At 46.2% G+C, this 21,688-nt stretch overlaps 1 protein-coding gene across 2 annotated transcripts in view; it reads right to left on the bottom strand.

Annotated features, from left to right (window-relative positions):
- Positions 1 to 5,555: 5,555 nt before the first annotated feature.
- Positions 5,556 to 21,688, bottom strand: part of OPHN1 (oligophrenin 1) — a 99,798-nt gene continuing 83,665 nt past the window's right edge. Inside the window, exons 18-24 of one of the 2 annotated variants that reach the window (XM_063141853.1) lie at positions 20,609 to 20,768; positions 12,960 to 13,107; positions 11,778 to 12,089; positions 10,833 to 11,001; positions 9,172 to 9,222; positions 8,227 to 8,279; positions 5,556 to 8,013 (exon numbers count right to left, since the gene is read on the bottom strand). In XM_063141853.1, coding sequence (XP_062997923.1) covers positions 8,237 to 8,279; positions 9,172 to 9,222; positions 10,833 to 11,001; positions 11,778 to 12,089; positions 12,960 to 13,107; positions 20,609 to 20,768 — 883 coding nt within the window. In that variant the 3' untranslated portion in view covers positions 5,556 to 8,013; positions 8,227 to 8,236. Of the gene's footprint in view, positions 8,014 to 8,226; positions 8,280 to 9,171; positions 9,223 to 10,832; positions 11,002 to 11,777; positions 12,093 to 12,959; positions 13,108 to 20,608; positions 20,769 to 21,688 lie in introns of both variants that reach the window. The other variant, XM_063141852.1, reaches the window with a different exon arrangement.

Raw genomic sequence — 21,688 nt, forward strand, 5'->3', positions numbered from 1 at the left:
AGGCTGGTTGACTAAAGCTTATTATGCTACAATAAATTTGTGATTCTCCCAGATACCACAAGACAGATTTCAAACACAAAAGAACAAGAGTACCTCTGCTTCTTCATCTCTGTGCACCTTTCTCTAGCAAGAGCAAACCCCTGCTGTCAAGGAGGCCTATGCACACACCACAGCCCGGCCTCGTGGATCATGCAACCAGCAGGTGCAGTCCAGAAAGGTGCTTTCAGAGTCTAGGAGATCCAGACACATGCTAGCAACCTCTGTACAGCACCATGTACATTGATGGTGCTATATAAATAAATAAATAAATAAATAAATAATAATAATAATAATAATAATAATATGATAATAATAATAATAATAATAATAATAAGCCAAGCTACACTACACACTCATATATTATCTTGCCTGTAACCCAAACACTGCTGCTCACATCCCTTTTTGTTCCAGTACCACTTCCATCCCCCTGACCCAGATAAGGGGCCTGGGTGAGATTGAAAGAAACAACAGGTAAAGAAGGGCTCTGGCACGCCATTAAACATGCAAACAGCCAGTGCTTCTACCCTACCCTTTGCCTAAAATGGCAAAGTGTAGAAATTGGCTGAGCTCCTCTCTCTGTATAATTAGGCACTAGCTTACAATGGTGTTGTTAAACAATTTTAGATGCTACATGTAATAGTCTTTAGCCCCTTTAGATCTTAAAATGCATTGCTTGACTTCAAATGGCTGAATACCTTCCACACTGCACAACTGAATCATTCCTGGTGCTAGAGAGGGTTTTTTAAAAAAAGATTCCACTCATGTGCCAAAGTTCACATTTTAAATTCTCTTAAGGTGCAATCCTATGCATGTTTGGAAAGAAAAAAGTCATGCAACTCTCAGCATGCTGGCTAGGGGATTCCTGGCATTGTAGGGGGTGGTTTCCTGCCTAAACTTGCAGAGAATGGTGCCTTTAACTTTAGAGGGAAAATGTAATTAGAGCCTGGAATTTGAAACTACAGCCATTGCGAAGGATGTTCTGGGAGGACACCAATCAAGTGCTCCTAGTTGGAACACAACATCTAGAAATAAGAGCTTCTGACTGTCTGTATGATGGGGATTTATGGCATAGAGCTTAAGGATGGAACAGAAAGGCCTTGAAAAGCATTTGGCACAATGAAGGCAGGAAAATGTCTTGCACAAGCCTCATTAAAATCATCATCATCAAGGGCAAATATGGACAGCTTACATTACCAAATGCACTACATAGGTAGAGAGCATATATGCATATATACAAAACATAGGATAGCCCAACCAAATGTAAACATTTGATATCCCACTGATTTCCATGGGAGATGGAGGCATCTCTGCTGGGGAAATCAGTGGGCCTCTAAAAAGTGCTTTACTTGGCTGGATCCTATCCAGCTTTCTTTGGGAACCCATATTTCTTTCATCACCTGACTCACATTTTACGATAAAGCAAGATTGTAGCAAACTGATCCGTGTGAGTCAAAGATTTAGGTTAGACTTTCTTCGCTAGATTTGCACAGGGTGGGTGGGGGAGCGAAGAAGAGCAAAAGGAAAAGGGCCTGTAGCAATAGAAAACCTGAAAGGAATATTGAATTACAGGGAAACAACTCTATTTTATGGTAATACAAGAAAATGCTCATCTGGAGGTAAACATATTCAGCATCAGGGCAGCAGATGTAAATTTCATTTGATTTCTACAGCTGTAGTTGTAGAAATATACCTCATTGACCCATACCTCATTGACATAGCAATACCTAATGGCAAAAATGTTTTAGAAAAGGAAGAGGAGAAGCGAGAAAAATATACACCACTTGCCATGGAAGATAATGAACTATGGCAACAGTAAAAGGTCAGAATTATTCCGTTAGTCACTGAAGTAAATTCTTCCCAGAGGACCTGAGTGTGCCAGGTGGATTGTATGGGAGAAGGCGATCCCGCAGGTAACCTGAACCCAAACCATGTAGGGCTTTAAAGGTAATGACCAATGCTTTATACTTTGCCTGGAAACTACTTGGCAGTCAGTGAAGTGATTTTAGAGTTGGTGTAATATGGTCCCAAGGTGTACTGATGACCAATCTGGCTGCCATATTTTGAACTGATTGAAGTTTCCAGACTAGGCACAAAGGTACAGTGCATTGCAGCAGTTGAGTCTCAAAGTTACCAGCAGATGCACTACCATCTTCCAACTCTAGGAAGGGGTGCAGCTGGCGTATCAGCTGAAGCTGATATCAGGCACTCCTGGCCATCGCATCTATCTGGGCTGTCATTTGGAGTGACAGATCCAGAAACACCCTCAAGCTGCAAACACAGTCTTTTGGTGGTGGTGCCCCCATCCAGAACCGGTTGACACACCTCCAAACCCAGATTAGGGCCTTTGACAGTAAGCACAAGGTGGGTCCATGTTATTATCCCCACATTGCAGAGGACTGCAGCATGCCAAATGCCACCTAGTGGGTCCCTTAAGCTAAGGAGACATTTGAATGGGAACCTCTCTAGTCACACTCTCCATCAATACCCCATAGCAGCCCCACATGAACTGGCTCTTTGTGGGAACCCAAACCTACGCTACAGAACTGCAAAGAGAACATGGCCTGCCATTGCTCTACCCCGTTTTGATTTCACTGCCTTCCATTTCTGCTCTCTTTAATCCACCAGCAGCCTTGATCTCGCCAGTGCCACGACTGTGCCTCTGCCAGCATGTATTTGCAAAGCTGCTGACTTAATCAAAAGTACACATTTTCAGGTACAACGTAACCTTTCCATGGAGATTCCTGAGTGACAGGCTTCAATTTATCAGCCTTATTGCAGCCTATGTCCACACAGCAGTAGCCTATGGAGTGCGTTTCATGAAGACTAAAGCATACAGAAACTCAGCCTCTTTAGCTTATTAAAAAGCCATTTGAAGGAAGGAAACATAATGAGGCAGGGAGGAGCAAGCGGTGCATTCAAGGCTCTTGTGGATGGTTCCCTGCTGGGGGCTGTCGAGCCCCAGCTTTGGTTGACATGAGTGTCACCAACATGTTTGTGGCTTTTTGGATATTTGGATGCCTTCCCAAGTGCTTGGAGGCTTCAGAAAACAATAAAACTTTTCTGGATTTACAGTAGAAAATAGAAGTGCAATATGTTTAAACAGGATAGGAACAAAAGCATGATAATTTCAAACACATTCCCAGCCTTTGGTGAAGACACACTGAAAATCATTCAATTTTAATATTTCATGGATTTCTAACTTTAATGAGTTCTAAAAGATCTGTAAGACAGAAAAAAATAAGCTTTCCTAGAGGATAAGTGCAGGCAAGGGGTCACCCAGAGCTGCCCTCTAGCTCAACTAAAAACTTTTCTTTTTCCTAAAGCTTTTAAAACTTGATGTTGTGCAGACTTCTACTGTTACTTTCTACTGTTAGTTTTACCCTACCCTGTGCCTGCTTATCCTACCCTGTACCTGTTTGCATTCTCTTCCCCTCCTTATTGTTTTACTATGATTTTATTAGATTGTAAACCTATGCGGCAGGGTCTTGCTATTTACTGTTTTACTCTGTACAGCACCATGTACATTGATGGTGCTATATAAATAAATAAATAAATAAATAAATAAATAATAATAATAATAATAATACCCCTGAGCAGACGGTGTCTGCCAGCATGACTGCAGCGCCAGAACTGGTGAAAAGGAAGTTAAAACGGGGAGTCAAGTGGGTTAAATCCCTTCAAAATGCATGGGAGTTACTCAAAACTCCCTTTTTAGTCTACCAGTACTTTAACACGCTATAAATTAATTTTAACTTTGCTATTTTAAATTTGTATTTTAAATTTGTATTTTTGCATTGCTGCTGTTTTTGCTTTTATGTTGTATTTTATATTATGGTTTTATACTATTGTTTTGTTTTGAATTGTCTTAAATTTGTAAACAGCCCAGAGAGCTTTGGCTATTGGGTGGTATAGAAATGCAATAAATAAATAAATAAATAAATAAATAAAACCACAATATCAGAATCTCAGCTAAAATATGTATTACAGGTTAGGAAAGGTACCACGCTGGGGCTTGGAGCATTAACGTTGCTGGATGATCCACCTGTATAGCATTCCAGCACCGAAAATTAAGCAAGAATCAGGCAATGCACCTTAGGGATTGCCTGGTGAAAACATCCCCACCCCACCCCACATACGAAGGCTACTCTAGTTAGATGGCACTTGTTGCTACAGCATACACATACAACAACAAAGTTGTTCAGAACTATTGTTTTACTCATGTGCATGCCAATTGAATCAATTATCTGATGAAAACTGATTTAATCAATCAACTACAATGTCTTTAAGCATGTGACACCTCTAAGCAATACATGCCAAATATTCACAACTGAGAGAGTGCCAAGTGAAAAGCAGATTTAAATTATCAGGAAAATCACCCTTTGCTTCCAAATGTGTATCGCATCTTAGAACTGGATCCATTCCAAGGATCTAGAACAAGAAATCCACACTGTCATAATAGACGATTAAAAGATATTCATTCTCAAAGGTCTAGAACTTCAGAAATCCTTCAAGTGATATTTGCACTCCATGTATATTTTATGTTTCACTGGGGAAAACCCCCACGGTAATTTAAAATGGTTTTCTGATCAATCTCAAGATCATTTTGCAGTGTGTTCTCTTTTAAGGTCCAATGTACACAGTTAACAACAGCGGAGGGAATGTCTGAAGAGAGGCATATACACCAATGTCTCTTGCTTTTCCACTCCCGTTGTGCCATTCTGTTAACAAAGCTAATGATGCTTAGTTCCAAGCTCCTACAGGTCTACTTCAGAAGGGTTGCTAAAGGACGAAGCCCTCAGGTCTCCACAAGAAATGGGATCAGCATCTGAAAGCCAGCTTCTGGATCCTGCCTTTGTCATACTTGGAGCTATGTAAATGATGGGTTATGCAAATAGATTCAGCCGAGTTCTCAAGGGCTCCCACTAAGGTCTACGGAATAAAGGTAATGGACTGATATCAGTTCCACAGCATCAAATAAAACCTGTGGAATGAAGTGCAGGCTTAATTCCCAGCCCCTCTCTCCCACGCTTGCTGTGCTCACCCTTTTAGCTTCTCCCATGTAAATGGTGTGGTGAAGCACAGCTGATTGTCTAGCAATGGACCACACCAGCCCTCCCTGCCCTGGCGTCCTTCAGAAGTGTTGCACTATAATTACCATCACCAGTAGACAGCATGGCCAAGGATCATGCTGGCTGGATAGGATGGCAGCTGCAGTCCAACACATCTGGATTTCACCAGGTCAGGGAGGGGCTGAGCTGCACTCATGTAACGGAATGAAGAGACGCAGGCCCTGGGAGAAGCCTCTCGGGAATCAGAGTGAAACAGCAACTGATGGGATCCAGATGTTTTCCCACCGTGGCAGCAGTGTGACTGTTGCAACCATCACAGGGAGAGTTTACTCTTCTCTGTAGAATACCCTGCCACAGCATATGTCATAGCTTACTCAAGGGCCTTACATTTCTGAAAATATAATGCACGCAACTGAAAAAGACCACAGACAAGGGTTATGAGGTGCGTGTTTTTTTCTTAACCCATGGAAACTTTATAAACATTATTACAACTAAAGTAATCATTTTACCAAACAAAATACATCAGATGGAAAATATCTGAAGTGCCTTGAAATTCACAAAATAGAGAGCTGAATTGTTGGACATCTTTAGCTTATGATGAAAAGCAGGCCTGAGAGAACGTGTACCAATCTGATGAGTGTATCATATTAAAGCCATCATGTATCTTTGTGGAGAAAATGACACAAGAGTTAGACGTCAACGGCTGCAATGAAGAATGGCCTTTCACATATCAACTGCTGTTATATGGTGTCGATCAGAATTTTAATGGTTGGCCCCCTGCTCATTTTCCATGCATTGACTGCCAGTATTTGCATAATCCGTTAACTGATTACTTGGAATAATGGAATGACTACTATGAAATTAGCTGGATTCCTTTACTTCCTTGTTTGGCCATTTCAACCTCAAGGATACACCCAACCCAACCTAATAAGAGAGCTTTGATCTAAGGCAGCATCCCTCAACCTAGAGGCCTCCAGGTGTGTTGGACTAAGCTTCCAGGATCCCCAGCCAGCCTGGGGATGTAGTTCAACACATCTGGAGGCCTCCAAGTTTGGCAATGCTGATCTAAGCCTTTAGATTTCATTGACAACACTCAACCCTTTTAACGCTGAATTGGAGGTGAGTTATTTTCTAATTCTATCTGTCATCATTTTTTCTGACTTATGCCTGCTGTTAAAAAGCCGGACCTCATGGAACGGATGACACCCTCTTATTTGAACACCAATGTTTGAGAGTCCAAGTGAGTAGTCAGATTCATAGCATAGAGAGACATCATCAATACAGCCATGCAGTGCACATTTTATTTTCTCTGCCACAGCAAAGCATGTGCACACATGAAGACAACATTGCAAGGAGAAAATGCTTTATGTCTCCCAGCGTAGCATGCTGCAAAACCCAACGTTATCCCTAAAAAGAAAGTAAGATTGTGCACAAAGGCAGGCAACATGTTAACTCGCAAAGTACTGCGAGAATGAACTACTTTGATGTTTTGTCATTGGTCCCCAGGAACAGTATGTGTTGCGATGTCAACCTGGTTCTTCAATGCAGTGGAATGCAAGGGAGTGCTGTGGCCTGGGAAGCAGAACATGGGCGGGACACCTAGGGATACGATTCCTAGAGAAGGTGCTGCCCTAAGCTACACAAGGACCCATAATGGCACTAGGAAAGTGAGCAGCTATGATGAGACATTTAAAAGCTCCACTGCCATGTCCACCTTTGGTAGGGAGGCACATCAGCGGTTGGGTTACTATCTGTGAATTGGGTCACGCATGTACACACACGTACAGTAAAAGGGTCTTGGCATCCAAACAGAAGAAAAGCAGCACTAAATGACAGACAGTCTCGTCTCATTCCAGAGCCAGCTGAACGTAGCTCTCCTGTGCAGAAAGCAGCCTAAGGAAGGGTGGAATGAGGCCTAACGCCGGGCACCGAGGCAAAGCAATTTGCAGCTCCTCTTGTCTCAGTTACTGACAGCTGCTTTGGACGTTAGAGAAAATGCCAATGGAAAGAGGGGCATCTTCTATGTCTTCTAGCACCGTTCTTGGTATGAGGGAGAATCCCAGCTTTAAAAGGCTCCATATTCTTATGAAGAATTGAAAACGAATCAACATTACCCCCTCCCACCTGGGTGTACCAGGTGAAGCAGGGAGGATGGACAGAGAGCTTGGAGACCAATCCATCCATCTGGGCTGGACAGAGAGCTTGGAGACCAATCCATCCATCTGGGCAGGAGCATTTTATCGACAGCAGTCTTGCTGCAGACTGAACACAAACACACACAACTCCCCCCTTAAGTTCTTTTTTTAAAAAAGTGGAGGGACATACACACAACTTAAAACAATTCATCTTAACACAGCCAGTACATCAATAGCAAGAAACCTCCAAAGGCAGAGCTTTGCGAATGGAGTGGGACAGGCTGAAGTTGACTCAGTACTTAAATCCCAGGAAATCTCTGGGCAACACCTCTTCGCCAAATAAAGGAATGTGAAACAGCTCGATTTTAATTAATTGCTGTGCAACACCTCCAAGAGCCATCACCTGATACCTTCCTGGCCAGCTGAGCCCTTTGAAGTCAGCCTCTACCAAACATTCCAAGGGAAAACAGTTGCGCCCTTTGGACACAGGCAATGGTAGAAGCCTTGCTGTAGAGAGGAGGAGAGAGAAGGAGCGAAAGGCGGTGGCTGATGATGATTTTTGACAGTGACAAGATGGAAATATTCTTCCCCCAGGAATATTCCCTTCTCTTGTGGCAATGCAAGCTATTCACAATGGTTTGCTCAAAAGACAATATCCTGTAGAATAACTGATCTGCTCAGCACATCACATATACCAGGGAGCAGGAGAATCCATGTGGGGAGCTGTAGCAGATCGACCTGGAACCAGCCAGGATCAGCCACATCGAAGTCTGGAAAAAGAAGAGAAAACACATCTTTGGAAGCATTACCAACAGATCCCCAAAGGCCATGTGATACCGGCTTGCTGGCACTGTACTGCTCTGGAATACAGGTGAGGAGAAATCCCCGGGGGGGGGGGGGATTGGGTGTTGCCCCCTACAAACGCCAGCAGCAGTTAGGTTCTCATGGAACCATGGCCTGCTTTGTATGAAATGAAAGCATACCTTTCGCACTTCAGCCCTCATCACTTGGATGTCTGCCTTGGGGTGACGAAGAGCTGCAAAAGATGGAGAGAGCATAATCATAAATAGCACACAATGGAACCCTATCCTTGAATTATTCCAGCTAGATGAAGACAGGGTTGCAACTAAATTCCTTGTGGTGGTGTAGCTCCACATGAGGGTGGCGCAGAGATGTTATGATGGCCTAAAGACAGTGTCCTGCCATCAAGACAGTGTAAGCACCACACCGCCACAGCTGCAATGGAGGAAGAGGGAGGCAGTTGGGGCAGTAATGACAATCCACCCATCCCTGCAGGCAAGCCAGTGCCTTACGCTAAAAGAAAGCTGGGGCAGGACAACCACGATGTCTGTTACCACTTTTAGCATGGCCATCTATGAGTCTGCAAGGCAGTCAAAGTCTAGGGAGACATGGGGCTCCTAGTGCCATCACTCAGAAGGCCCTGTGTGCCTCTACTCTGTTCTTCCCTCCTTCACAGATTTTCTGCAGCAAGGAAAAAGGTGGAAGAAGCAGTGGGAAAACATCGGGGGAGGGTTACAGGTAGAAGAAGAGATCATCCACACATGTAAAATTCTGTGGATGACGCCATCCTTGCATAAAAGCCTCGTCTGAAAGTTCCCCAGATGTGCCCGATAATACAGAATCTGGCTGCTTTAGAACCCAAAACCAGCCAAGGATCTGAAAGCTGCTTTTCAGTGGAAAGGCAGGATAAAAACATTTGCAATAAAGAACAAATGCATCTTGTGTGTTAAGAACAAGTTCCTAGTCTTCATGGTTATCAACAAACTCTTAATCCACACAGGGAGCCTCTGCAAAAGGCTTGAGCTCCTTGGGAACAGGAATGATTTTGGAATACCCTCTCCCAAGCCTCAGTCTTCTCACCAGAAAAGCACGGTGCAATGAGGAGTTCCACCTTGGCGCCTCCTTACCTTCCTCTCCTGAAGGAAGCTGTCTCAAAGAACTTGGTTCTGGTGGCCACTCTGAAAAAGGAAGCAGCACAAGTCAATCATATTTCATATGACAATGAAGCGGTTCTTTGGGGAAACTCTCTAATCAGGGGAGCAGATTGGAGTGGGGGGAAGAATTAGTTGGCCAACATCACTCCTATAAGCTACCCCAAAGAAGGCAGTGTCTTCTTCATACATGCCCCCCTCCACTATACATACAAGCTGGAGCGTGTTCAGAGGAGGGCAACCAGGATGATCAGGGGTCTGGAAACAAAGCCCTATGAAGAGAGACTGAAAGAACTGGGCATGTTTAGCCTGGAGAAGAGAAGATGGAGGAGAGACATGAGAGCACTCTTCAAAGACTTGAAAGGTTGTCACACAGAGGAGGGCCAGGATCTCTTCTCGATCCTCCCAGAGTGCAGGACACGGAATAACGGGCTCAAGTTACAGGAAGCCAGATTCCGGCTGGACATCAGGAAAAACTTCCTGACTGTTACAGCAGTGCGACAATGGAACCAGTTACCTAGGGAGGTTGTGGATTCTCCCACACTAGAGGCAGTCAAGAGGCAGCTGGACAATCATCTGTCAGGTATGCTTTAGGGTGGATTCCTGCATTGAGCAGGGGGTTGGACTCGATGGCCTTGTAGGCCCCTTCCAACTCTGCTATTCTATGATTCTGTGATTCTAAGAATACAGGTCAGGAGCCCAATTCATACTGCATGTGCTACTCATTTTACTCAAGGCAAACCTGTGGCGTTACACCCCACAAGTCAGTTCCCTAATGTATGTCTAGAATTTGTAAGTCTATTGTGTTTAGAATGTTGACCTGAGTGGGTGGAAATTGAATATCTTAGGAGGGGGGAGGAGGATATATAAGGGAATGACAGGTGATAAGGGGGGGGGTGTTTTTAAAGTACTTTGGTTCGAGGGGAGAATTAGAGGATCAGGGTAAAAAGGGTTGTCATTTGAGTGTAGTGTGCAGATAGTCAGTTGGTGTATATTAAACAATCCTGATAACAAAGAAAGTTCAAGAGTGAAGGTGTGAGAGAAAGGAAAGCCTGTATGAGAAGAGAGAAAGGATTGGATAAGAGGTTTTAACAAGGGTCTGAAAAGTTTTATTATGAAACAAAGTTTGTGGACATTGAAATAATTTTTTATTCAGTTTGTTTTACTACCACAAAAATCCCACGTGTCTCCTTGGCATTTATCATCTGCAGTTATATACACATAACACCCGTTCTGACATTAATTCACCATCAGCACATATAATTCTCAGTGCATTATTTTATTCCTGAAATTATTCCTGTTTAATCCCTTTCTCCGCATAGTTTGTAGAAAGGTGGTGTTTGTCCCTCACCTCAGGCTCATAAAGTGGTGGCACTTGGCTTGAGCAGGGAGTGTCCGCGGACAGGCCTGTGGTCAAGAGCCTGTGTTGTGGTACAAAACCCACAGGGGAAAGGGCGAATGGCGTTTATAGGCGAACGATTTCTTAGGATGCATTCCAAGGTCTGTGTTCTCACGCTCTCCTAAACACATTCCAGTTCAGCCCCTGGAGCAGCCTCCTCAGGTCTCCCCTCCAGGGGCTCAAGATGGCATCCCATTGGACAGCTCTCTGAGCCAACGTCTCCCGCTTTGGTACTCACACAGAGGCAGCAGCATCTCCCGTTCCTCCTCCCATGATCAGCTCTGGCTTGGGCTCTGGCTTCTGGGGTGTGGGAGCCTTGCACGGAGGATCCGGAGGTCTCACTGGGGGACGTGTTATCACTGGCTTCTCTCCAGGTGACCGCGCTTTAGTGAAGCCTTCATATTCACCTGAGTTGGAAAAGACAGGTTGCTTGCCTGTAACTAGAGTTCTTTGAGTGGTCACCTGTGCATTCACACATGGGTTGTGTGCCTGCACGGAGCACCGCCGGGAAACTTCTAGAGCGGAGGCATTTGGGGAAGGAACCCCTCCCCCTGCAACGCGCATGCCCAACAGGGTTCCCACCCATTCTCTTCAGTTCCTGGAGGCTGATATCATGGCCTCAGAACTGAGATGAATCAATCCTTGATGTGCGTCAACGCAATGGTTTTTATGATCCAGGTTGCTAGATGTTGGGAGACACAGGTCACCCCTTGCATTGCCCAGAGTAACACAGAAACAAGCGGGGAGACTTCTGAAAGGAAGCAGACCTTAACCCTTATAAAATGCAAGGGCCCTGCACAGACCGAGGGTATTGCAGCGTTGTCTCCAGTCCTGATGTGGGTGTTGGGAAGAACGCTGGTAAGACAATTGTTTGGTTCAAAGGGAAGTTGGAAACCATCTTAGGCAACAAGGCAATGGCAGGCCAGAGAAGAACCTTGTCCTTACGGAAAGGTAAGTATGGACGGTCTGAGGCTCAGCAGCTAGCAGCCAACATGGTGGCCCCTGCTTTTCCTCCCGGAAATTGTACGGATTCAGAAATGAGAAACGTACTTTGTGTGTGGTTCACACCTTTCTAAAATTCAGTTGAATGCCAACTGCATTGCTGGAGCAAAGACTTCCGAATTTAATACACCTGGGTCTGCAACAAACACACATGCATACCCCAAAGTAAGGGCCGACTCACCCTCCTTGCAAGAAATTCCCGGTCTCAGCGCAGGTCTCTTGGACTGTAGAGTGGAGGCCTTGAGAGAGCTCGTAACGGGCACGACGCCATTGGCAGCGTTGCTGGAGTGTTTCATTCCACCATCCTGGAGCCTGGAGACCCGCCTCGCCACATCCACATCCGCACGCTGTTCCGGCTTGTTTTCTGAGCCAGACTTCCCGGGATCAAGTTCTCCTACCTTCTGCAGGGGCAGCCTGCTGCGCTGGAGCGGCTTGGGGGCTTCCGTGTAGACGGGGATGACTGTGCCATTAGGAGTGGGGCCGGGGCCGTCCTCTGCTAAGGGGAACCCAAACAATAGCCATGCATTGAAAGTTCTGGGATACATACAAGCCAGCTCCAAGTTGTGCCTGCTGCCTTTCTGCAAAAGACAGCTGATCGGATCCCAACTAACCTTGGAAAGGGAGACCTAAACTACATGCTACGTGAAATGCCTGCTTTTGCTTCCAGGTAAAGCATGCATGGCCCTGATCTCGACCATGCAGGTGGAAGGGAGGTCAACACTCCCAATTCAGCCCCTATTTATCCAAAGTTGTTCCCCAGCCTCAGTGTGGGGGTTTTCCGTGGTGTTCATCAGCTCCTTCCGTTGCCCTGGATGTTTTCCTCGCTTCGCTCTCTGGGTTGCCCACCACGGCTCTCACAGGGCACAGGCTCATTCTCTGTCCGGCAAGCATGAAGCCATCGTCTGTTTGTGATGCAGGCTGTAGCACACGGGTCCCTGGCCCTTTTGGAATCATGTGCACATTTGGGAATTTGGGGCTCTGCCATGGGCACCATCACAAAACGCCTCATCAGTGGGTCGCCAGTTTAGGGTCTACCACTGCACCGACGGATCGTAGGCTGTGTCTTATGCAGCAAACAGGGAGTTTTTTCAGGAGTGCAGAGCAGACGTCGCTAGCAAAGGCTCCTCGCCTTTGAAGCGGCTTAATAAAGGAGGTGTAGGCTTCTTCAGACCACTTGCCAGACAGGGGCTTCGGCCTTCCAGCAACGCTCCTGTCAAAGTGGGGCGGCACTGCTCAGCCACCAAGAAGAGGCTTCAGTCTGGGCGACCCTTCTGCTCCCCCCCTCCATCAACATCTCACAGAACCCTGGCGCAGCCCAGATGGGCGAGACCCAGGAGGCGCCCACAGGACCGGCTCAACTAACCTTCGCTTTCTTCCACGGAGCCTCCAAAGAAGACCGGCCTCTCCCTGAGCGGGCGCTTGGAGATGGTGATGGGCTTGTGCCTCCGAGCGGCCACCCGCGGAGGGGGCATTGGTGGTGCAGCGCTGTCCTCAGGGGCCCCGGAATATATCTGGTGGAGGAAAAGTGTGAAGAAATTCACGTAAACCTCTTCCCAGGCGCTGCAGGTCATAACGTTCCCTAATAACAACTAATTACGTTGAAACAGTAGCTTCTGGGTTTCCCACAAGTTTCATTCGTCAAACGGGTCACAATTGGGGTTAGAAGCCAAGAGAAGAGCTGCTCAGAAGCCACAAAGAGATCTGATATGAGGACCTCAGAAGGGCCCTGCTGGGCCTGTGATTCCCCCTGGGAGCCCACAAGCAAGGCAGGGAGGCAGGAGCCCCCCTTCTCCCTCCGTTGTACCCCAGCATGTGGCGCTCACGGGTGTGTGGTGACCAGACCTCTCCCCTCGCATGAACGGGTCCCATCTCCTTTTAAAGCCACCTAAGTGAGCCACCACCACCACACCTTGTGGCAGGAGAATTCCATGCATTTCTGTGCGCGTGAAGAAACACTCCGACCTGCCCTAAATCTCCTGCCAGTTTAGATTCATGGATGACCCCAAGTTCTAGAATCACAAGAGGGTCTGAAACCCCTCTGTCCACTTGCTCCACATGAGGCCCACGTTTGCAGATTCCTATCGTGCCTCTCCCCCTCCCACTGGCCTTATTGGGTTGCAGTGAAATGCCCCACCAATCCGACACACTCTGCCAGCTTCTCCCAACCCAAAACCACTGCCCTGAATTAAACTGGCCATCACTGGGCAAATGTGCTTCTGCACAAGCTCTACTCTGGATTCAACAAGCCTAATTGATGCTTAATAGGGAATCCAGGAGGCCCTGTTTGTTTAGGCGCGTGTGCCAATCTTGGGTTCACAGAATCATAGAATGGTAGAGTTGGAAGGGGCCTATAAGGCCATCAAGTCCAAACCCCTGCTCAATGCAGGGATCCACCTGAAAGCATCCCTGGGTTGAACTGGAGGAGGCGCAAAGGGCACAACTTTGTGCCACAACACTAGGATTTGTGTGTTATGAATGATTAAAATCCACACCATTAGACCTGGGAATGTGTGCAGAGGGACAGCTAACCCTTTTTTTCCTGGCTGAACTCCTGTGCTTTAGAGACCCATGCAAACAAGGCAGGAATGTAGTACATAAGAACAGAATCAGAGCCCCACTGGATCAGCCCAAAGGGCCTCTGGTACTCCAGCATTTAGACCCCACAGAAGCCAACCAGATGCCCATGAGAGGTCCACAAGCAAGGCATGTATACAATCGTGTATACAATCGCGTATACGATCCACCCGCTTGTGTGGATCCACCTGCAATTCAGAGGTGCAGTGAAAAGAGGAGCTTCATGTGTTGAATTTCTGCAACAGCCATTAAAGGCAAAGTACCCTGGTCAGAAAGAAGGGTGGCAACTCTACCAGAGGCAGGCATTGCAAATGCCATGTTTAGTCAGAATGCAAAGCAAACTGAGCACAAATTCGCATTTATTCCTTTTATGCAGGCTGTGTTAATGTCCTGTTCGCAGAGATGCTTTTATCAGAGATAAAATTTCCCCACTTAATTTTTTGAGTGATTACTAAGGGCAGCGGTGTGTGTGCATGTGTGAGTGAGTGAAAAAACCATGGAGCACAGCCATCCTGCCATAATGCCATCCATTTTTTCAAAGGATCACAAAGGTCTGCCAGAATATTTAGACATGATGGCAGACTGCAAGTATTGCTGGGCTCTTGCTCCCAGGGGACTCATTCTGAAGACCGCCATATGCACCATAAAGGAAATGTGGCCCTCGCGCCACTGATTAATGGAGTGCTAACAGAGTCTCCCCTTTTTTTACTGTCGTTTACTGCTTCCCAGACTGCAATGGATAGGCACAAGCTGTCAGCGCAGAGCTGGTGGGTCTGCCGTGTCCACCCGTTTCTCCAGCCAACATAAAAGTATCCTCCCTGCCTGGCAGCCGTACATGCCCAGGAGTTTGCTTTTAGAATAACTGGGCAGGGACAGCTTTATAACAAAGGTGTCCAATTTTCGTTTGTTAGATTTTCTGTATCCAAATCCCACAGCATAAAGCAGCCATTTAACCTAAACCTCTCAAACTTGGAAGTGCAGAGGAAGGGAGATGAACCCTACCTCCTCCCCTGCCTCAATGCCTGTTGGAACCCTGGAATTTGTTTTGGCTCTGAGCTTGCCAGCCACAAGCACAAGGCCTCCGCCCTCTACACCACCACCCTCCTCTGAGCGGGAGAAGAGGAGGGGGAATCGAAGCACGTGGGCTTATCGGTGGGCCTGATGGGCCATGCTGCGTCTGGCAAGTTGAGAGCCAAAGCAAGTACCCAATCATCCTCCAGCAATGAGCCAAGAGGGAGGACAGGGGTCTGTTCACTTTTTTATTATTTATTATTGCATTTGTATCTCGCCTTTTTTCCTCTAAGGAACCCAAGGCGGCACACATAATCCTCCTCTCCATTTTATCCTCACAACAACAACCCTGTGAGGTGGGTTGGGCTGAGAGTCTGTGACTGGCCCAAAGTCACCCAGTGAGCTTCCATAGCCAAGTGGGGACTAGAACCTGGATCTCCCGACTCCCAGTCTGACACTTTAGCCACTGCGCCACTTCTTGGGAAAAATCCCCTTCTCCGGCTCCAAGCTTAGAGCTGAAAAGGGGAGCAGGGGATTTCCTTCCTCTGCTTTTCAGAGTTTTAATGCGAGGTCAAGGAAACGACCCTACAGCTTGGAGGAGTGTGGAGTACTGGCAACACCACCTGATGGTTGGTTGGCCACCAAGTCAGTCAACATTTGTCAGCCCCCAAACACTTATATATAAATCAAGTCCATTAGTCTGCTGGGGTTCTGCGGGAGTAAAGGAAATGCAGAATTCAGTCATGGTCAAAGAGTTCAGCTTCCTCAAAACGTTCAGGGTTACATTTTCAAAACGTTAAATGTCTGGCCATAACGGCTCAGCCGTTAGCACTGGGAAGCGTATGAGCAATACATGCTGAGACCCGAAAAACCAGAGATGGGGCTAAAAAGATTTTCAGACACTGGGCAGGGCTTCAGTTTCTGTTTAATAATAATAATATATTTATTTGTTACCCGCCTCTCCCTCTGGATCGAGGCGGGGTACAATACAAATAAAAACACCATAAAATACATGGAACTAATTCAAACGTTTCCATACAATATCGAGCCAAACCAAAATATATTACACAAAATAGCAAAACTTGCAGAAATAATTGTGCAAAACAAGGACAAAAGACAGCAAATTTGCTCGATTTACATAATTTAGGACACCAGAAAACTCAGTGAAGAATTTGGATTGCCTAGGTTAAGAATTATAATGTGTCTAATATAGAGAATAAGCAGCCACAGATACAAGTGAGAATTAAGACAGCACAGGTCATAAATTCAAATAACTGGGAGAGGGTGTTTTATTTTTATTTTGAAAGCCAGATTAAAAAGACAGCACCATCCAGACCTCTCCAAGATGCTGGCGTGGTTCCGTGGGGTTTGCACCATGTAATGGTGTAATAAAAGTCACATTTAAATTATTCGTAAGTGCAGCAATATTGACCTAATCTCAACTTTGCAGAGCAGAGTTTGTGTAATGCTGAGAGTTGTTTCCAGGGGGATCAACTTTTTAATTTAGCTGTAGCGCTCAAGTTTAAAGCTGTCAAAGCAATAATTAGCCACACCAAGTCATTGAACAATTTCCCTGTCCTTTGAGTCTTCATAATTCACGGCATAAATAATATATCATGTCTGCTTGAAACTCATTTGAAGTGTTTGCTTATGTGTGAGCTGAAACAATTTCAACTCCAAATCCACACTTACAAGTGCCAAACCTAATAAAATGTAACTAGCTTAACCTTATCACTGCAGAAATTAAAGGCCAGGAAGACATAGTCTTACTTTTAATTAAAATACTTCATTCTGGAAATTAGAAATCGCTTGTTATACTGTTATCTTCACCTCCCCCTGCTGGCTAGAATCTCTTGCATCAAGCTCTACACTTATGGAGAGCATGGAGGAGCCGTATGTGAGGACAATGCTTTGGGGCACTCGCATTTCAACTCACGGGACTAGTTGTTAAAGCTCCTTAGGAGAAATTTTAATTCAACACAACGCACCTGGATATCACTACCTTGGTTACTTTAAATCAGTCTCCAACAGAACAATCCTATGGTCCCTGGGAGAGTGTCTCAGGCACTGTAAGGCAGGTCGAGAGTCCTGCCCCTGGGGTCTTGGAAGTGGGGAACTGATGTTGGGCCAGTCCTCTGCTCCCATGCAGCTGTCCAGGAAGCACCGCAGGGGCCGTTCCTCCAAGGAGCTTGGAGAGGGTGAAAAGGGGTCGAGATGGTGGGAGGAAAGGGGAGAGGCTGGCACCCACAGGACCCCATGGCCTCCGCGCCAGCAAGTCAGCTAAGGGGGTGCAAAGGCCTGTCTAGCTGGGTGGGTGGGTGGGTGGCGCTTAGGAGGACTGGAAGGCAAAATCATTCCTTCTACCCTGCCTGCCACTTGCCAGCAGTGTTTAGGAGAGACGGAGCCCTCGGGACACTCCACCAGCCGGCCTCCCTCATGAAGGCTGCTCCTCCCTCCACTGTCAACCCTGGCAGCCATTCCAGCCGGCTGAGATGAGAGGGAGAGCAGGGCCATTCCATGACCTCCCCTCCCCTCACCCCACCCCGCTCCCTTCCCCACGGCTGTTTCTTTGTGGGTTGAGTCTTTTTAGATTGCAATTGATTGTATGTGAGCCTTTTGGAATGAGGAGCAGCATAAAACCAAATAAGCCTGCAATCCTTTGCGTGTTTACCTAGGACTAAGTCGCATTGATCTCAATGGGAGTTATGAGTGAGTAACACACAGGATTGCACTATAAAGCTCCTATTTAAAGGGCTCCATAATCTCTTCCCAAATCATATGGCACTTGTACCCCCAACATCAACTAATCTAAGTTCCCATCTTATCCCTGGTATTCCAGTCCCAGATGTCGTCCGAGTCGTGGTAGTCCAAGGTCACCTGTCTTCCCGCTTTGCCCACAGAGCTAAAGGGGTTGCCCGTTTCTGAGCAAGGGTTACCTCTCTTGCTCTGAACCAGATGGGGCTGGTTAGGCCTCTGGTCTCACGTCCTGTTGCTGAGCAGCTTTCAGAGGAATGGCTGAATGCCCCACCCTGAGACAGATATGGTGTCCTGTCAAGAAAAGCAGGGGACAGAGCCACACCCTGTGAGGAGGAGGAGGTGGAAATATTAACAGGCCAACTCTCAGGGTGGATAAAAACCAGTGCCTTTTTTAAAAGTTGGGATCAAAGTTAGGAGTCCTTTAAGCCAGATCTTTAGTTTTAAAAAATATTTAAAAACTGCCTTGTTAAAGTCAAATCTGCACTGAAATATGTTAATCCAACCTCCAAAATCTCTTTAAAATAATGGCTTCCTAGCAAACACTTTGGGGTGGACTGACTGAAATCCCATTGATTTCAATGGGCCTATTCAAAGTATAATTAAGTCTGTATCCAACCCTTTGATTTAAAGACTTCTTTTCTATGTCAATACAGAATGTTAGCAAAAAATAATAATATTGCTTTGCCATCAAGCATTATAAATAAGGCACAACATATCACATACTGTTTCATTTGCTTGATACTTAATTGGCTTGATTTATTGTTTTGCTGCCTGGATCCTGGGAGTCAGGAACTGGCAAACAATTGCAGCCCCTGGGTTCACCCCATCTCCAGGAAATGCCACCCTGAATATCACAGGGACAAATCAGTCTGTGTACCCACCTGGGAGATCTAATATAATAATGTATGAATTTAACTACCTGATCTTTGCAATTTGCTCACTTCTCAAATTATGAAACTTTACTCTCGATAAACAAGCAAGGACATTTTCTTTCCATCATACAAAAATTAATCCCTCCATGCCTGCCTTCACTGCCAGAAAGTTTAAGGGCCCTTTGTTTGATTATTTAGGGAGAACTAAGAACTACAAATATTATAGATAATATATATGGAGCAACATTATCCATCAGATAAGCACATCATCACATATTTTCTAATATTAAAAAAGTCATGCAAAAATCACACAAAGTAATCACACAAAGTAGATAGAGTAAATGTTGTATTTCATTGTAAATTAACAACCTTTTGTGGTTAGGTTAACCAATTAATATGTATCATTATTTAGGAAATATTTTCTTTCTTTATTTATTTTATTAAAACATTTGTGTCCTGCCCCATATCATTGGGATCTCAGGGTGGTGTACAGATAAAATCAGAACAATATAAACATAAGGCCTCCCACACTCGAGGCCTTCAAGAGGCAGCTGGACAAGCATCTGTCAGGGATGCTTTAGGGTGGATTCCTGCATTGAGCAGGGGGTTGGACTCGATGGCCTTGTAGGCCCCTTCCAACTCTGCTATTCTATGATTCTATGATAAATAATTTACACAGCTAAAAACGTATTAAATCTTTACCAAACTAAAACCAGTAGAAAACTTTTAAAAGCAAGAAAAGCAAGAAAAACTATGTGTAACCATGAAGAATTTTGTCTGCAATGGCTTTGATAAAGAGCCATGTTTTAATTTGGTGCCAAAATGAAGTCAGCGCCAGCACCAGTCTGACCTCCACGGGGCAGGCATTCCACAGCCACCACAGAGAAAGCCCTCTTCCACATCCCACCGTAGCGTATGTCTCTTCTTTTGCAAACTGCTGACAGTGCTTCGGCAATTGGCCGGTATAGAAATGTAATGAATAAATAAATAAATAAATAAATAACTTGTTTGTGGGTTGCAGAGGAGGGCTGTATGACCCACAAACAAAAAAGTTGATTTAAACCAATGTTTCAAACTTTTATTTTTCTTGGATATATGCAGTCCTGTATCTATTCAGCAGTACGTCCCACTGAGTTACTCCCAGGCAAACAGGAGAGGATTGCAGCCTTAAACTGACTAGATTTAAACGACTCCAACCCTGTTAAATTATGGCACTAATCTGGCTGGCCAAATTAGGGCTTCTAGCTTGGTGGCCCTGCACATGCTGGGAATGAACCTGAGGCCTCTGCTTCAAGCAATGCAGGAAAAGGCCAGCGTTCTTGGACAGTTGCTGCCTGTCAGGGCAGACAGTGCTGGTTTAAAGGGGCTGATACAGTCTAATTCAGTAGGAAGCTGCTTCGTGTGTGTGTGTATTCACACACCATCCCTAGAATCCCATGCAAAACTGGCCAATAATTCCCCCAAATCAGTAGCCAGTGCCTCCCACTATACCCAGTTTCCCAGAACCTGCCAGTTCCGGAGTCTTGGTTTTCAACAGTGCTGCACCACTTCTGCCCTCCCACCTTGCACCCACTGCTTCACCTGGATTCCTTTCCACCTTTGTCTGTTTGCTGGCCTCTTCCCTGCCCGGCTGCAGCTGGTCTTGCCTCTGGCTCCAGAACCCATTTCACGAGAGCTTACCCAGCCAGGATTTATTGGCCTTCCCCTAATCTTATTTGCGTTCTAGCTCACCCTGGCAAACTCTGCCGAAGAGGAGACTGAGGAAAAGGTCACCATTGTCTCTCTGGAGCTACCGTACCTTGTCAAAGTGCTCGATGAGGATTTCCACCACAATGTTCTGGAACTTAATGTTCATCATGGCTGCTACCGTGTCCTCCTGAGCTCGCATGAGGGTGGGGCCAAAGATCACCCCCATGTTAGATGGAGACATCAGGTTCTGCTGGCTGTGTTCACACACACTACCAAGAAGAGGAGAAAAAGAGAGAAAACGCGCATGAGACCCAGGGTGAGAGCAGAAGAGGAACTTCCCAGGGCCTCCAACCTCATGGCCTAGTCCAGGGGTCAGCAACAGTGAGAAACGGCCCTGAGCACGGCACAAAAGGGGCACGCTGCGGATGAACCCGCCATCTTCATTGCCTAAGTCTCTCAGCCCCACATGTAGCCCAGAAGCATTCACAGGAAAAGAAGATGGAAGCAACTACAGCCCCCCCCCAACCCCCGCACTTTGTTTGAAGCAATCCAGCTGCCAGGAAAGCAAAATACTCTGACCAGGTGTTGTTTCGCATGTTAAGCTCACTTAAACCACAGCACCATCACCACTGCAGGAACAGAGTGGAGTTGGCTTCTGCTGTGAAAGGAGGCTAAGAAATGTTTTAAACAAATAAATAAAATAATTCAACTGCCACTCCAAGGGAGGTCATTGTGGGCGGGGGGAGCTGGTCTGGGGGCCCCTGGATACGGGCCCCAAGTTCCAGCCCTAGTTGCACCACTGAACTGGACAGTGTCTTCTGTCTGCTGCACTTGAGGATCACCCTGGCTCCAGCTCCTGCAGCTGACCTAGAGGGCCCTGGGATGGAAAACAGACACTCCAAGGATGGCTCTCAGTAGAACGGCCAACACCAGACGCTGGGCCTCCTAAGGCCATTCCGTGTCCTTCACGACCACTCAGCTGTCACCAGCACAAGCCATGGCGGCAGGCTTTGCTGAGGGCAGTTCCACCAGCCCTACGAAAAGGATTAGTCCCCCCTCCCTGCCCCCCATTCCTTTTTCCTTCTGTGCCTTGTGTGCCTCTGGGCAGGAGCTGTCTTGCATAATGGATGACAGATGAGTCACTCTGGGAGATACTTTGCCGGAGGAGCTGCAGGAAAGGACTTCAAAC

Source organism: Elgaria multicarinata, chromosome 15 (assembly GCF_023053635.1).
Source record: "Elgaria multicarinata webbii isolate HBS135686 ecotype San Diego chromosome 15, rElgMul1.1.pri, whole genome shotgun sequence".
NCBI classification, from domain to species: Eukaryota; Metazoa; Chordata; class Lepidosauria; order Squamata; family Anguidae; genus Elgaria; species Elgaria multicarinata.